Raw genomic sequence first — 18,699 nt, 5'->3', positions numbered from 1 at the left:
GAAATCTTTAACGAGTTTAATGAAAATGGTATTTCACGGAAGCGAGTTCAGTATTCTGTTTATTACTCGCCAACATAAATTGACAGAAACTGCGGCGAAATTGCCTATAGTGTGAGGACTCTCAGCTTTCAAGTCAAGCAATGTCTAGTAACATCGCGACATCAACATTAGCAATGTGACTTTACAACTTTCAACCAATACGTCAAGCGGTATTACACTAGTGTAATATTGAAGTGAAAATATTACACTGCAGTATCGTCAACGGGCGAGTAATAAATGTCATATATGCTCGTGTGTACTTTTAAACCATTGTATCTGTATTTTGTGGTCAGTGACGTCATTAAACAATTGAATGTGACGTCAATGAAGCGGGTAGTCACATTCGCTTATTGTGTTTACTGCACAAAAGTGCATGACTAAACAGAATGCTAAAGTCACTACTACACTTGAGCAAGTGTGTCGAACTACTCATACGAAACTCTTGCAAAGTCATGGATTCCCCCTCGGCCCCCAAGAAGTAAACATTTTCTACACTGACATATGAATTGAACGTTCCTTTAAGATAAATGTTGAAATATATATTATTCATATGTCTTTACATGAAATATCCAAATATTAATGTCGATGAGAGGTGAGTGAAGATGCAGGTGCTGCTGATCACGGAGATGTCGTGGACATTTTGTATAATCCTTGTAAGAATCTAACATTCTTCAGCTCCAAAATTAAACTGTTATTTTACGCACGTCTCACTGAGCGATTACAGCGAATGTGTTGCTTTTAATCTTTTATTTCTTTGATTGGATTATCGAAAGCGAAGTAAAGTACATGTTGTCTTAAGCGTCTGTCTTCACTCAGTGTCAACTGTCCTTATACTGATATCTTCACCTTGCGTATATTCTTATAAAACGACATAAATTAATTTAAATCTTTTTGTCGTATGTACATAATGAATTAATTGAAATCTTTATCTGTCAGAATTGTCAATTATGTCTGTTTTAGTTGAAAACCCCTCCTGCCTTTGTGGCCATTCCACATAGGGCACATTACATTATTTTCTGGCGTGTCCTCGATTTAATCACTTGAGACTAACCAAATACTTTTACGCCAAAGGATTTGACATCAAAACTATTCTGTATAGTCATAGCCGATTTAATGACGCTGAAGATAATAATCTAGCAACATCAGTCTATAATTATATTCAAGAAACAAATCGATTCACTAAATGCAAAATCTAACACCGATATTTAACAACCTTATTAAGACTTACCATTATTATCATTTCAAGAAACTTCACTTGGTACCCACCATCATCAATCTGGATGTGTTCCGTTTTCCTCAATTGACGTGTGACGCCTGAGCGTCTATGTTCAATAACTGTGGGAAGGGGAATTGATATAGGCAATTTTGCCTGTTAGCCAGTCCCTCAAAACCTTTTCTTTCTCTCGCCAAGATTGGATCATGCAGCTGTTTAGAGTATGTCTGGATCAATAAATAATGATGGACTAATGGACACGCAACGACCCTTAAATTGTAATCACATAGCAAATGCGCTACGCAACCAACTCATCGGTTTCCATTTGTAGACGATGTCCTAGTTTTCCCTGGCGGTTAACCTCATTCGTCGCCACTCGCCCCATTCCGTAACCGTTATTCGGCTGGTCCCGGAATGGGGATTCCCCGATCTTGTCTATGTAATCTGTTATTTGATTGGTCGTGGTTAACCTCAAGCGTAGGCTATTGCACAAGAGGCATACAACTTCAGCATTTTCAAGTAGACAGAGCTGTGTGGTGCAGTTTGTGTCAAACGGTGAGAATTTTATATTAATATTCTTTGAATGTAACCATTTTGTGCTGATATTACACTTCATATCTTCTAATGACGAGGGCTTCATGTTTTAGTCTCATACTCTAGTGTAGCGAGGAAGAATTTGGCTGAGAGTGAGACTTTTTCGCTGACGATGACGGGTGGTGGCCATCCGATCACATGTAAGATTGTTCTGGAAATGACTGTGGGATTGAAATAATCCTAGCCTTAAGCACCCCGCTAAACATCGTTGCGGTTGTCATGTCGATATAGAGGTAGTTTGTAATGATTTGTCGAAATGTAGCTGACGCAACAATATAAACAAACGGTTGCGGGACATCCGTGTGACGTCATAATTTTAATTGTGGAGTGATCATCACGTTATAGATATATATCTTTCACTTCAACTTCACCATATCTCTAGCATATGCATGTGATACATTTTTTATTCGCAGCACGAAAGGTGACATTTTGCAGATCAGAATGTTAAAAACAAATTAGACAGTCAGTCTTTGGTCTCGTGACTCACGAATGATTTGACTAGAACAAGTCACATGAGCCAAAACATAGTTATGCCAAACCAGGTACCGACTGCTACGAAACATGACACAGAGGATGTATTGCTTATTCTTATCAGCAAGGGAGCAAACACTGGAGCTTAAAAACAAATCACAATATACCCAACATATATTAACCACTGACACTTGTGTGCAATAGCTTGATATCATTGTCATCAAAATAGTACCTGGTGGTCTGCACGGGGGCTTGTAACACTAAAAACTGCCAGCAAGGTATAGACTGTCATTAAGGTAACATTAGCACTATATAAAACACTTCTGTAAAGTGCTTAATAAAAAAATGTATGTAGTGCTAAAACCCTGTTAGCAACAGTACAAAGCTTGATGGCAGTATTTAGCATTACATGCCCCTGTGGTGGTCTGATTGATTGGAATAATCAACCATTGGTCGCAGTAGCTAAATGAACAAGCAACTTATGTTTTGTCATAATCTAACTCAATTTTGGATCAAATGTTTGCTTTGACAGAAGTTATCTTAAGACTTAAGGACATTTATCTTCCTAACATGCTAGTCACCCTTTAAAGATGTGAAATTTGAAAATCCATTTTGTGCAAATAGTTCACAAAAGAAACTGCATGTTTTTGTTTTTTTATTCCTTAGTGCTTTACTGGGATTGGGAAAGAAAGCTTTGAGAATGAGCCATTTTCAGGCTTATTAGCCATTTCCTGAATTTAGAATGGGTCACTGCCCTTGTATCAATAGTAAACTTCCAAATTTTAATGGGCCATCTTACATTCTAATGTGCAAAATGGCCCGTGGCCCCGGCCTTTCCCGATCCTAGCTTTAACAAACAGCCAGGAATTTTTAAATACATGATGCTAACCAATTATCTTTGATGATTGATTGGTTGTAATGAACCAATCATCAGCAATGAGATTTTAAACAATTCACAACCCAAACATTTGTCCTATGATAACATTTATGCTGTCATTCTCTTGTTTTTTTCACTTTATAGTTTATTAGGAATGGAAAGTGACTGAAGTACTGGAGCTTGTGATGTATTTTGTTTTTCTGTATATTAAATGTAGTGTCCATGTTAGCATTTACAAACAGCACTTAATGAGGGCTAGTTGATTATCTGATTTTTCTTCAGTGTATACGTATATTTTTGCAATAAGTTTTAAATTTTGCATTAGGATGTAGGCGCTGTATCATGACACGTTTTACCATATCACATAAAATATTAAAGTAGAAAGTTGTGCTGCTCTCTTCTGACTTTTTACAGTGAATCAGGTGGTTGGGAAGCCTAGTGGTGAAAGCGTTTGCTCGTCATGCAGAGGACCCTGGTTTGACTCCTTCCAAGGCTACAATGTGTGAAACCCATTTCTCGTGTCCCTTGCTGTGATATTGCTGGAATATTACTCCAAGGGGCGCGATATCAAACTCACTGACATTAGTGAATCAACCAGGTTGAAATATTTGTAAACATATTAGAAAGCTTTATAGCCACATATGCATGATAGATTTAAAACTATTTCCTTTGTCACTGCTATGACTAGCAAGAGCCAACTTGTCTTTTTGCCTTCATGATGAGATAATTTTCTCCTGTTTCAGTTTGTACTGACACTACGTGTTTCCTGATCACGAGATATGCAACTATGACTTCTGTGAATATTCTTGTTGGTAAGCACATGAAATACCTTTCATTATGATAATCATTCCTGTTGTCTGATTAAAAGAGTATTAGCACACAGATAGCCTCAGAGGTCTATAGGACAGACCATGTGCCCATAGACTTCTTCTCTATGGGATAGACTATGTGCCCAAAGACAAGCTCTGATATCAATGGGATAGACCATGTACCCAGAGACAGCCTCTGAGGTCTTTTGGATAGGCCAAGTGCCCAGAGATTGCCTCCAAGGTGTTTGGGATAAGCCCAGTGCCCAGGGACAATCTCAAAGGTCTGATTGATGGAACGTCAGATCTCCTTCATAGATTAGTCTGAACATAGCTTGTCTTTGGGGACTATCAATGTGGTCAGGCTGATTCTGAGACTTTTTTTTCGTCAGCAACCATGAAATGTGTTCATAATTAAACATACATAGATTCTGTTGTTTGCAAATTCATTGTTTCGAATGAACATGCTCGAGGGGAGAGATAACTCAAGTTATCACTGGTTACAGCTAAAATGGATATAAATATCATTAGAACGCCCACACTTTATCAGAAAAGAGCGGGCCACTCTAACTTGATAATGCTGGCAAAATGCTTGATCGGTTGATGGCAGGCCAATATCAAGCCCATTATTAGGTGATGACTGAAGTAGCTGAGTTCATGATGCTCAACAGTTCGTGTGAACTTGGGTTCAATATTGACAATATTTCTGACTCACATTTGTCATATCTACCTGGTATGTACTTTTTTGCTGGCTCCATGCATAACGATTGTACCATAGATTTACAACACACATCAGTGAAAACATCCATTGGAACTCTAAGTTTGTTGAGCAGTTGCACTCTCCTACCCAGAGTTCCATGCGGCAGGCCGGCGTAATACTCCGCCACAGGCCAGAAAGATATGATGATTCGTCACATCTGACACAGTTCAGTCAATATAATGTACACATTTCATAACTGTTTTATTTTTTATGAGTCTACAAATCTAATTAAACATCTTTGTTAAAATGGTTCAGTTTCACTGAGAAATTATCATAAAACATGTAACACCATTTCGATTTGCGTAGCGATTCTTTGTTTACATGGGTTGTATGGCTCCACGTGCTGTCATCGAAGCCTAATGGGGAGCAAACGATGCAACTGGTTTGAGTAATATAAACCCTACCAACACAGCTGTAGACGAGCATTTTTGTGACAGTGTGAAACAGTATAAAAACCTCGCCGAATTGCTTCCGTTATGCCAGTCTCAGCATATTTTTGAATATGCGCATTTGTTTACAAACAAGAGAAAAGTCTGGTCATGTGATATGCAAATTAGCTTATGGCAGTGATGTTATGCTAAGTCATCGCCTTGCCAGAGTGTGCAGGCAGTTAATGAAAGACTGCAGGCTTCTGAAAATGGCAATGCCCTGTAAAATAGGCTTACCCTTACTAAAAACTCTGAATCATTTGGCAAGTTTTGTCTTTTACTTCAGTTTCACCTATTTGTTTGTTTTATTTTCATGTTTTATTTTGTGTATTTTAGGCTGCTTAGCAGTGATGGGATCTGTTCCATCAAATGAAGAAAATGGAGACCCCTTACAAGACATTCAACATCAACAACTAGATGGAGCTCCTCTGCAACAAGTTCGACCTCCTCGAGATCGAACTCCCGTGCAGCAGCAAAATGTCTGTAGGATTCCTCCACAACAAGATCTCATCCAGCTTCTACAATTCTGTGATGGTGGGTTTTTCTTTCTGAATACAAATTGCATAGATGGATGTTTGTGATGTTAAACACTGGATTGTCTGGTGCAGCCATGACTATTTACAAGCCGCTGCCACATAGCTGGAAAATTGCTGTGTATGGTATTAAATATCATACAAATAAACCTCTATCTTGCTTGGTTGGTTTTGAAAACCTCAAGATTTGGCAACGTTTGTGATTGATAAGCCAGTTTGTCTAAAAGCATCCATAAGCTCCATCTCTGACAGACTTAAGATCTCGAATATGTTTGCTCACAGCTTGACTCACTCATTTGAGGTTATCAGGACCCAAATTCAGTTAAAATAAATGATGTTTGATGTTTTCTTTCTGGTAAAAGTAGGAATTTCTAGTTTCCTCACCTGTGATGACCTGTGCTTGTTGTAAAGAGTCAACAAACGTGCTGATTGATCCAAAATCAATCAAAGGGTGCATTAAAAAATGATAATTGATTGTGAAAAAAACAGAATTTTGTTTTAGTGTAACACACTTGGATGAAGTAAATATAAAATTTGATGAACATTCACGAGCAAACATGCACTTAACACAGTAAACCAATGCTCATTGTAAAACTTTAATGCCTTCTAATATTTAATTTCAGTTCCAGTCTCTTTCTGGCGTGTATGCATTTTATTATATGATAGTATTAGTTTTTTATAAAAAAACATTAATTAGAAAAAAAGCCCCGTGGGGAAACCCTAAAAATATGGAATTAATATATATTGATTGTAATATATAATCGTTCACCTCAAATCCTCTTATCGTCATTTGTGGATTTGGTTTCTAATTCCCAACATGACAAGTAAGCACAGAGCCCTGTTACCTCCTTTTAACAGTCATTATGACATTGTTGGTGGGTTCTTGTCAGAGCCCATCAGCCTGTCTGTTGCCATGGAAACATGATGCAGGAGCGGATACAACTTCACTTTCAACTGTTTTCATGGGTCATATGATATACCTTCAGGATAGAATGGTGTGTGTACACCCTGCACCCCACTCTAGATCAGCCTCTGTAATATGTGCTTCATATTTTATTTTATTTTATTTTAGAACATGCAGAATGATTGTGTAAGTAACAATGCTGATTCTAATGCGTCTTTACTTTAACAGGACTTGACCCAGGAGATACCCAGTCCAAAGCTCATGTATGGAGACAGATCAAGCACCAGACACAACTTGAATTCACACGTGTCGTATATACGTCAGATGAGTTACAAACGGCACTGAACTTACAGAGGTGGATTCAACATCAGTGTCTTCCGAACACATGCAAGCAACCACAGACTTCAACATGGTTTGAACTACCAAGAGAACAACAGCAGAAGCTGCCCCAGAAAGATGATGACAACACTACTGTACCTCAGTTCAGCTGTCTGATACAATGGTTGATCTTTGCTGGACTGTTCACATCCATACTGATTAAGACGTTGTCAAAGAAACGACAGTCTGATCAGAGAACCATAGAATCCAAGGACATATCGGAACAGACTGACCAGGAGCAATCTCAGCAGAAACGACTCGCCCAGCAAGTTCAACAGAGCAAAGGTCAACAGGAGCAGGAAGTCAGAAAGCTAAGAAGCATCGGCTTTGCTGATCCTTGTCGACAGAGTGTAGCATCAGAAAAACAAGGCATCCAGACCAGAGAGGCTGCGATACCATCCAGTGCTGTTCCAAGTCGACAGGGTGTAGAACCTGCCAAAACTGTTCACGTTATATCCACCGCAACACAACTGCTTGCCGACCTCCGAACACAGCTTGAAGCAGCGGCAACAGAGAGTGCCACAGCTGCTTGCAAGCAGAGACTCTTCAACACATGTGCTGGTGGCCTCCGGGCTGCAGCACGTTGTTAGAGTCTCATCCCACTTAATGGCATCCATGAAACATTGTTGACAGTTTTGCCTTGCCCAGTTATCAGTAAATATGAATTTATTGTTACTCTTGAAAGAGATCCCTGAAATTTGACTTTCAGTTAATTTTTTAATTGTTTTCAAAAGTATATCACTAAGAATGCAGATACATTTTTGAGAAAATATATTTGTAAATGTTACTAACCATTGTGCAAAAAAATTCTAATTTCACAGTACTAAACATGAAGATGTTTTCATTGGTTTTGTAAGTCAGCAACACACAACAAAGATGCCCTTATAAATTTTGTATCACAAATAATTCAAGAGCATTGGTCTGTGTGCGATTGGCATATAGAGTCATTGAGAATATTCTTAGATGATTGTAAACTCTCCAGTAACCAATCTTTTACAGCACTGGTAAAACTGTCATCTGTGTTTCGTTTCCTCTGTGTAGTCAGTGTTCATCATGTTTAATGTACTAACATAAGAAGCTGAAGACTGTGACTGATCTCCAAAGTTCATTTCCTTCAGTTTCACCAACATTCACCGAACACTGACTGCAAAGGAATAGCGTTCATACTGTTCATGAAGTGTTATTTTTTCATGTAAATATTTTGCCTGTACATACATCGTATTCTTTGACAGCTGCCGTCATCTTTTCATAAAGGTCATGTTTATGGAATAATTGATAGGTGAGACATGTTCATAGATTTCCAGTATTAATCATGATAAGAGTAAATCAAATATGTCTTGTACAATTGCTTAAATTAAAATTTGAACACAAATTATGGATAAAACTTCTTTAATATACTGTAGTAGCAACCTTTTGCAATTACAGTGTCTTGAAGAAGTTTTATCCATAACTTGTGCCTTCATTGTGTCTATTAAGGTTTAAGAAAGCCATTAAACATTTGAAATAGTCCAGTTTCTCAGAACAACGCAAGGGAACTCGAAATATCATTTTGTGCAGGTCTTGTATTTAACAAAAGGAGCCACTTTGTTTTAAAAAATGAATTTCACCCACATGTAGCAAGTTTGTGAAATGTTGTGAAATTTATTCTTTTGAATTTAACACTGAAACATTTTATTGATAAAAGGTTTTATGGCTCCAGTGCCCCCTCTGATGAGAGCTCGCACAAGACACATAAAACACTTGTGTCTTAAAGAAGCTCGAAACATTGCATAAAATTGATTTTGTTCCTAATTTCATGTGAACAGTTTATAAAGGATGAACGGAGAGTGTGGGATCCCTATTTCTATCATACTTGTGCAGTTATTTATGAGGGTACTGATAGAAGTCAAAGCAGGTGAGAACAGGTTCGTGGTCCTGATCAACAAAGTGTCCCGAACGCTTGGACGTTTATATGCCTATGGTAAACTATAAAGTTCGTAAGGTTACGAATGCTTTGTGGATTATGACCCAGATCTGTACCGTGTTGTAACATAGTTTCTTAGTGTCATTGCTGCAATGTAGCTGTGCCTAAACTGCACAGATTTATAGCTGTAATTCTTCCTTGTGATGGTTTATGCCCAGTGTCGACAGTAGCAAAAATCAAGTTAAGGCTGTAGGCTGGTGATAAGGGCTTGACGACACTGTCCTTCTCTGTTGGTTTAGGCCATTAGACAGATGGCCTGGTCCATGGGTTAGGGTGCCAATGGCTTTGGTCTGGGCAATGGGTGAGTATCATTGGTCCTAGAGAGCACCAATGGCTTTGGTTTGGCTCATTTGTCAGAGTGCCAATGACTTTGGTCTGTCCCATGAGTCAGGGTGCTAATGGCTTTGGTCTGACCCAGGAGTCACGTGCCAATGGCTTTGGTCTATTCCATTGGTCAGGTGCCAATGGCTTTGGTTTATCCCATGGGTCAGGTGCATATGTCCTTTGTGTATCCCATGGGACAGGTGCAGATGGCTTTGGTCTATTCCATGGGACAGGTGCAGATGGCTTTGGTCTATTCCATGGGACAGGTGCAGATGGCTTTGGTCTATTCCATGGGACAGGTGCAGATGGCTTTGGTCTATTCCATGGGACAGGTGCAGATGGCTTTTGTGTATCCCATGGGACAGGTGCAGATGGCTTTGGTCTATTCCATGGGACAGGTGCAGATGGCTTTGGTCTATTCCATGGGACAGGTGCAGATGGCTTTGGTCTATTCCATGGGTCTTATTATAGTAATGATGCATATGATGAGAGTATGGAAATATTGTCTCCAAAAGTGTCAGCAATATTATGTTGAAGCCTGCTTGTTTTCTGAAGAACTGATGACATGGCATTAGAGATGTGATAGAAATAGGGATCCCACAAACTCTGTTCCTGCAATGTCAGGTCTAATGACCGGCACGATATTGAGAATTCGAGTTCCCTATGCGAAGTTTTTCAAGCTGAGCTATACTGAGTATATATCGTGTTTTACCAGTGGATTGCATTGACGGCAGCTGTCAAAGACAACTACTTTGAACGTTATTTCCTGCAGAGGTATCACTGACAATTCATTTCTGCATACTGTGCTTGCATACTGAACACACCGAAATGACCAGTTTGAAAAAGACAGATTGGCTACGCCATTTGTACCTTGAAGCGACAAAGTGGGAAAAAGCTTTCCATGGTAAGGTACCTTGGCACACTCTGAATGTAGTCAAGGACCCAAATAATGGGTCTAAGCTCACTGTTGGAGATATTGAAAAACATCTCCCAAAAATGCTTTCTCAGTGCATGGACAATAGTCTGACTCCTCAGGAGTATGTTCCTGAAGTCAAGAAATTCATGGCTTACATTACCGGTGAAGAAAAATTTGAAGCCAAAATTGTTTCTAAACTTGTACAGAAGAGAAAGATGGCTCTTAGTATTACGGATTTCATGAAAAGATTTTTTGAACTGCCTGACTGTGAAAAATCAGCAATGAAAAGAAAGATAGAGAGCCAAGATTTATGTGACATTTTGGTTGGAGTTGGGAAATTAAGGACCATGACTGATACTGGGAGATCCCCTGGATACGAGGCAGAAGAATGTGAGGAGAAGTCAAGAGCATTTAAGCTCATCGACTGGCTGAGACACATATATCTCTGTTGTCAAAAGTGGCTCAACAACTGTACAGGACAAGTGCCATGGGAGAAGTTAAAGGTCAAGGACCCTAACAACAGCAAACAGGGGTCAAGGATGAAAATGGAAGAGCTGAAAGAATCTTTGAAAATTTTGGCAGGACAGTGCCTTGACTTTAAAGTTGTGCCTCAGCTCTATATGGAAGAGGTGATGGAGGCTCGGAGAGTCCTGGAGAAGGATTTGGTGTTTGATGCAAAGAAGTTAGAAAAGGAGGAGCAACTGAGGAAGACTGTTGAAGCCCTTGGATTCCTGAAGAGTAAGGAAGACCTGGATGAGGAAGTGATCGGGACAATAGACCCAGTTCATCTGCCAATGATACAAAAAGGGTTACAATTACTGGAGGTGTTTCTTGGTGTTGACAGACCAGTGATGGAAGAAGCACCCAGTGAGGAGGTCCAAAATGATGAAATTGAGGAGCATGAGTTCTCTGACCAGGAGATGTTGAACATGGATGAAGAAGATGGCACCAACATTTTATTGGACATTCTTGATAAACAGAATCCTCCTACACTTTCTGAGGTAGCATCACATGAGATCGATCTTTTAGCTTCAGAACCAATGTATGAACCTGAAGTAGACGTGGAGAAGTTGCCATCACCATGTTACATCAGTGACTTTTCAGAAGCTTCCCCTCTTCCCCCATCACCTGAAAAATGTATGGATGGTCACATGTCTGATGACTCTGGAATTCACTCGCCAGTGTCTAGCTGTCTAGACGACAGTGAATCTGAAGACGAGCTTGACGATTTTTTGAAGCATTTTTCACCAGGTTTAGAAGTAGACATCGGAGATATCAGCATTGAGGACTTGGGATTGCCAGACATCAATCTCCATCAACCAGAGAAGGTGAACAGATGCTTGAAGCGAAAACTTGCAGATGATCTAGAAGAGCCAGTTGTGAAGAAGAAAAGACCTTGAAGTGCAGATGACAAGGACAGTGGACAGTGAGTTATCTGTTGATTTCATAAGTTGCAGAATGCACACATTCTTGCATGGCTGGAGAGAGTTGGGACAGATAAGATCCAGCCCAAACACCTGCGATGAACTGAGCAACCATGAGTCACCATCATGGTGACTACAGAGAGAAAGCCAGATGCCACCCAAGCAAAGCAGACATGACTGAATCACCAAGCCGTGACCTCAAATCCACAAAAAGGATAGCACAGCCACAGGCTAACGAAGACAAATAGATAGATTTGCATCAAACGCTGTCCTCATATCCACAAAAGGATGACACACACACAGAGGCAAACCAAGGCAGCTCGACCTGACAAGATGACAATCCCAGCCATGACAATAAGGAGAACAGCTCTTGTTCCCACATACCGGACTTAACACTGTCTTTGGATGCGTCCACTAGACAAATATCGCCCAAACACGACTTGCAGTACAGTATGCATCTTGGTGATGACATCCATTGGGATCTTCACTAAGTGTACATAGTTATAACTTTTAAAGTTTATTATAAGCTAGATGTTGATATGTGTGCTAATTACATGTTGTTGTATGTTTATTATGTCATAGGATACTTCATTCATATCATCCTGTTAGATCAAAGGCAGCAGGGTAGGCTACATGGTCATGCGGCCGAGACACTAGATCACGTGTCAATACGATAACAGATTACATTTTTCCTGCTTTTAGTCCTTTATTCATGGAAATGCCCTTTCTTAAAGTTGGGGGAAAATGTGAGGATTTAGTTTCTTAAAATTGAGTTTAAATTCAAGAAAAAGGAATACTTTTGTCTTCAGCTCAGTCACTATTGTATTTCCTGGAAAATCATGTGTATATTTCAAGATAAGTATTTTTCAGTTATATCGATTGTCAAGCAGACAGAAAACAAAAAGATGCGTCATGAACAATTTCACAGTTTTACACAGGCATGATGAACAGATAAAGTAAGTTAACACAGGTATGTGAATAGTAACATATTTTTTTGGATTGTACATATCTTTTTCACTGAGCCATTTTCAGTTTCATTACTAAAAAGCTTTGATTAATGATTCACTTAGCTATTTAATTGTAGTACAGTGTGACATGAAATTTGATGCAGTTCCATTTGAAAGAACATGTACATTTTCCTGAAAGAGCAACATGCAGTTATTTTAAAGGTACTTTTTCATTTTTCATATCAACATGTCAACTGTTTTCATATGTTTTTGTTTGTGTCGTAGTATCTTAAATAAATGCTTAAACTACCTACAGAATTTGTTTTGGATTTATATTGTGTCTCTTGTGGACTGTTTCAGTAAGTCATCTGGTGTGTATGTGTGCTTGTTGACTTGTGCTTCTTGGGTCACAGTGATCTGTGTTTGTTGCCTTGTTAACTTGGGTCACCAACAGCTTCTAATTGTTAACTTGGGTCACCAGCAACCATGAGCTTGTTGACTTGTGCCACTTGGATCACCAGTGACCTATGGTTGACTAGTGTTACTAGGGTCACCAACGACCTGTAGTACTACTTTGGTAGCAGTGACCTGTGCTACTTGGCTTGAACTACCAGGGTCACAGTGGCCTGTACTTTTTGACTTGGGCTTGTGTCGTTTGTTTATTGGTTTGTGTCAACTTTCCAGCTCAATGGTGGAAGGTGAACATAATCAACATAAACAACCCAGTGATCAATGTCATAAACATCGTTGAACTCATGTCTGGAGTCGAACCAAGACCCTCAGCCTGACAAGCAGATGCTTTGATGATCAGGCTACCTCACGGACTTGATTTAATATTCCAGTGGATAAAGCTGTTGATACCATTGTCGAGGATAACCATAACACTCAACCAGAGACCGGCCCTACAAAAATACAGCTTAAATGGATGGAATTATCATGAAAGCGCACTCTAGTCGAGAAAAAGACCCATGAAGGTCTGAAGAAGAGTAGGCCTTTAGCAACCCATGCGTGCCGTAAGAGGCAACTAACGGGATCGGGTGGTCAGCCTTGCTGACTTGGTTGACTCATGTCATCGGTTCCCAATTGTACAGATCGATGCTCATGTTGTTGGTCGATCATGTTGTTGACCCACGTTGTCTTAGTAGTTAAGGCCGAAGACTAACGGCCCAAACACTGGGCTCCGACAGCGAGACGTTTACGGCTTCCTGGTTTCAGACGGTAGATTAAAAAATACAGTGTTCCCAGAAATTATTGAGAAAATCTTTGTTTTTTTTCTAATGATGCTAAGATTGGAAAAAAGGCTTTCACTATGCACTAAGCATCCTAAATAAGGGAGACAACTCTTGAAGGCGTAGAAGGCAGCTCATTACGTCAAGAGTTATCTCCCTTCTCTGAGCAGACGGCTTCCTGTGTTGACATGGTAGAATTTACAGCAAGAGAGAAAAGGAAGCTCATTCTAGATGATTTTGAAAGGGGTGAGGCTGATGCTAAAGTGTTAGCTTGTAGACATGGTATTCCTCTGTCTACAGTATACAGAACTTTGAAGAATATTCAAACAGGAACCGGAATAGAGCACAAAGCAGGGGCAGGTCGGCCTAGGAAATTCAGTGTTGTGGATCGCCGAAGACTTGGGCAGATTGTGAGTAGGGGCAAACTGAAAAGTGTTGAGAACATCAGAAATGAAATGATTAGCAGAGGAAGTCCTCAGGTATGCAACGAAACAGTTAGGCAGGAATTACAGAGACGTAATTGGGTGAAAAAACGTGGAATTCCCTCGCCGTTGATGAAATATGCACAAAAGAAAAACATTTAAACTGGTGTCGGGCTCATGAAAATCAAGATTGGGATAATGTTTTCTTTTCGGATGAAAGTTCTGTTTGGCTTTTCCCTAATTGTGTGAAAATTTGGACCAAAGATACTGTCAAACCTATCTACCAGCGACCAAAATATAGCCCGAAGTTTCACATGTGGGGTGGCATATCGGCTCGCGGAGTGACGCCATTGTGTGTTTTCACGGGAAACTTGACAAAAGAAAGATACGTTGACATTCTAAATGGTCACCTTCTTCCGACAGCACAAACATTGTATGAAGATGATTGGATTTTCCAGCATGATAATGACCCAAAACACACTGCGCGCTACACAAAACAGTGGTTGTCGGGCGAAAATGTTCAAGTTTTAGACTGGCCCAGTTACAGCCCAGACCTAAACCCAATTGAGAATGTGTGGGGAGTCATGAAGGACAGAATAAACCAAAAGGGACTGAGAAATATTGAAGATATGAAGGCCGAGGTGGTCCAATATTGGGATACCCTGTCACACGATTACCTACAAACTTTGATGGGTAGTGTGCCTAGGCGTATTCAGGCATGCATTGATGAGCGAGGAGGTCTAACAAAGTACTAAAACAAGACTGAGACTGTAAAAGGATGATGTTTTAACATGTTTATGTAAGTAAAACGCCAGAAGTTAATAAACGTAATGAGTTACATGACGCAACATGATTCTCAATAATTTCTGGGAATACTATAAATATATAAAAAAATTAAGACGATCCCCGACTCGAAATGCTTCAGAGAACCATAAATCATGACTATTGTACTGTGATGTTTTGAAACATATCGAGCCAGGATCATCTCATTTGTTTTTCAAATCTTTAATCCTCACAAAGGCACGAGAGCCTGTTGTTTCAGCAGCAGAGTGTTGATCTTATTTACTTAACTTGAAGATGTGAGATCCCGTACACAGACGATACACATAACCAGCTAGTTCTTGTGCATTGCCATCTTCAACCTCACCAACCTCCTGCATACCTCAGGGACATATTAATCGATATTTCAATGTACACATCTTCACCTCAGTTTAAAAGAAAATGAGTAAGTGAGTTTAGTTTTACGCTGCACTCAGTAATATTCCAGCTATATGGCGGCGGTCTGTAAATAATCGAGTCTGCACCAGACAATCCAGTGATCAACAACTTGAGCAACGAACTGTGCAATTGGGAACAGATGACGTGTCAACCAAGTCAGCGAGCCTGACCACCCGATCCCGTTAGTCGCCTCTTACGACAAGCAGAGTCGCCTTCTATGGCAAGCATTGGTTGTTGAAGGCCTATTCTACCCCAGACCTTTACGGGTCGTTTATAAGAAAACGTCAACTGAGCTCATGTCATGGCCTCCATGGTGAGCCTCGTCCAGCTATAGTCCGTTTCTCGTGCCGATCAATTTCACTTTGAACAAAAAGGTAAATCAGTGAAAATTAGATTGCGAAAAGTGTGGAAAGGGAAAGTGTGAGCTTGACATCTGAACGAAAAAATGTATATGAAATGGGTTTATGCGGTAATGTGTAATACGCTCAACATGAAAAATGACAGGCAATACATGTCAAAAATTGATTTTCTTCTATGACGTCAAACGACAACAGACAGGCCATACACGTATAAATATAAGGGGGAATAACTCTGCTACATGGTTAACAGCAAATCAGTGTAACGCAGATCACTTGGAGACAATCAGTTGTTGATACGGCCAAAAGATTATCGTTATGCTTTATTCCTAGTGAACTAAACTGTTTCAATTCAAAATTCTCCAATGTGAGCGGTTGCGGTTTTGGTAAATTTCACAGTTTATAAGGAAAGAAGACAATGCGCTACACGAGAAAGCACGTAATAGCATTTTGATGACCATATCCGATATATAAATTTGTTCGTAGATTCCAATATTCTCATGTTTGAGTGGATGAATTTTAACTAATTTTGCATCATTATTAACAAAGTACTAGCCATATCTTCAAATGCAGTGAAATTACTGAAAACAATTCAACATTTACTGGACGTCATAGCCGGTTTATGTATTTTACGACGTCGGAAAAAGACGACATTGTTGATTTAGGAGATAAACATCATGTGTTGGCCAATTTCCGGGTGTTTTTGAGTATTTGAAGCACGGGAATGAATTTGGAACCGACGGCGTAACTAGGTTTCAAATGAAAAATTCCCATGCTTCAAATACTCAATAACACCCGGAAATTGACCAACACATGATGTTTATCGACATTGTAAACACAAAAGTAAACCAAAGGGTTTTACTGTCTGCACTCGTTTACATCGAGTACGGGTACAGCAGTGAAGTGTCATCAGCAGGCCGTTTCAACTGGTTCCCATGGTAGCGTCTGGAGTTGCTCATTTGTGACGTCAACAAAACAATCTGAATCTCGTCCGTGGCTTGTACATGTCTCATCAGCTCCACAAGCCGGCACATTGTCTTAACCGAATAATTTCTTCAGTCCCAATGAGTTCCGGTTTAAACAGCTTCCACTGTAATGCCCTGAATATATCTACATCTACTATTAGACGATTTGTGTATTATTGGGAGCTACACGCACACTTGTTTCGCATCAATATAACGTAAATGAAAATACTATTTTACAACACCCAAATATATGGTTGGGGAGAAATATTTTTTTTGTTTATAGTTATGCAGCTATTTTTTCTCATTTCTCTTCCTAAACTTGTAATGAAAAAGGCAAATTATAGCTTTTTTGTATGGAATTATAAGAATATGGATGCAAGGGGTTTTTTTTAAATTAAGGCATGACACGTTTTTTATAGTTTTAAATTATGATTGATTAAATCATCGAAAACAACGATAGTGAATCATATAGCGTTCCTGAAAAACGCTTATCTGCATGAATAATCAATATGCGTCCTTGTTTAGTCTTCAAAACGACACATTCGGTGAATAAGACTATTCATATAAATCATTCATTAATTCCGCGAGACGCACATGTGCGACAAATTAATTAACTCCTCATATCAAACATTGCGATGCATGATATGCTTTCTTTCTACATGCATGTATATCTTTACGACAGAGTTAAGCAATCACGACTTGATTGTGCCACTAGACAACCAGGTGTAATTAGCACTAATTAGTGTTGGTACAGCGAGTTGGGCAATCAGTGAGGGGTTCCACGTGTTAAGTAGTGCGTACTTCAGAATCACGGGAAAACATCGCTCATACGACGAGGTGAATGCGTGTGTATGTGTGGCTGCTTGTAATACCCAAGGCTTAAGCCGAGGTACCATGTATACTCCCCAGAGAGTTGATAATACGATGGGCCGTTGATATTGCCGTCAAATGATCTTGGGAAAGATATGTCAGCACCTTGAGAAAGCACTAGTTTCCTGGATATGTGACCCCACTCAGACAGATTATACTGACCAGCGCCAGGCAGGCAACTACAAGCACCATATTGAACGTCTGGGTATGATGCGGCCTTAGCTCGAAACCTCGACCTTACTCTGTAACCGCTACATTTTATTTGACAGGAAAGTGTGACCCATGAATTGCTAAATGTATTAGTTTAGAAATGGAGTTAATAAATATTACGAGACAAGATGTTCATGAATAACCTACACCCAAACACCTTTTCATCTATTAGATACTGTCATGCATCACGGAGACCCGTGAAGGTCCGGGGTAGAATAGGCCTTCTGCACCCAATGCTTGATCACTGTATGGTCCAGACTAGATTATTTACAGACCGCTGCCATATAGCTGGAATATTGCAGATGCGGCGTAAAACTAAACGCACTCGCTCACTCACTCACTCACTCACTCATGCATCACGGAAAATGTTTAACAAACTGTCATTGCAATATTGACATAGTTCCACTATTTGTTACGGGGGAGGAGTTTACAGCACTACATATCCGAAAGTCATGGTTTAATACTGACCATTAATATTGACTGCAGACAAGCTAGAAAGGCTAGGAAGACGGTGAAATAATGCTTCCCTTGATATTGTACAGTCTATAGTTTACTGAAATGCCAAGGTTCATCATGGCAAAAGTGACGAGCGCCTGTTTCATAGGTAACGAATATGGTGAAAAAGACTAACGGTAAAGTGCCTAAATATTGTGTGCACCATCGTAATGACGGTGACACTCGTTTTTAAAATAGAAAAAAAATGATATAGCTAATAAACTAGGTGAAACGTTACCCTAACATTCCTTCTCGTCCAACTATTTACCAGCATTTAAGAAATAATAACAAAAACAAGCAGAAAAAAATTAGTTGAGATAATGGATTATAATGTTACAGAGTGTATGTTCTGTAATT

General features: G+C 39.6%; 2 protein-coding genes across 2 annotated transcripts; both read left to right on the top strand.

Annotated features, from left to right (window-relative positions):
* Positions 1-1,735: 1,735 nt before the first annotated feature.
* LOC137260025 (transcription factor sma-9-like) lies at positions 1,736-8,462 on the top strand. Its single transcript, XM_067797708.1, has 4 exons — positions 1,736-1,807; positions 3,938-4,006; positions 5,525-5,722; positions 6,854-8,462. The coding sequence occupies exons 2-4, from the start codon at positions 3,982-3,984 to the stop codon at positions 7,591-7,593; spliced, it is 963 nt and encodes a 320-aa protein (XP_067653809.1). The 5' UTR covers positions 1,736-1,807; positions 3,938-3,981; the 3' UTR covers positions 7,594-8,462.
* A 1,458-nt stretch (positions 8,463-9,920) lies between these two features.
* On the top strand, positions 9,921-12,586 carry LOC137259828 (uncharacterized). Its single transcript, XM_067797448.1, has one exon. It carries the CDS (start codon positions 10,119-10,121, stop codon positions 11,604-11,606), a length of 1,488 nt encoding a protein of 495 aa, XP_067653549.1. The 5' UTR covers positions 9,921-10,118; the 3' UTR covers positions 11,607-12,586.
* Positions 12,587-18,699: the final 6,113 nt, after the last annotated feature.

Source organism: Haliotis asinina, chromosome 13 (genome assembly GCF_037392515.1).
Source record: "Haliotis asinina isolate JCU_RB_2024 chromosome 13, JCU_Hal_asi_v2, whole genome shotgun sequence".
Lineage (NCBI taxonomy): Eukaryota > Metazoa > Mollusca > Gastropoda > Lepetellida > Haliotidae > Haliotis > Haliotis asinina.
The sequence above is the reverse complement of the archived record's forward strand: the minus strand, read 5'-3'. Positions and strand labels throughout refer to the sequence as shown.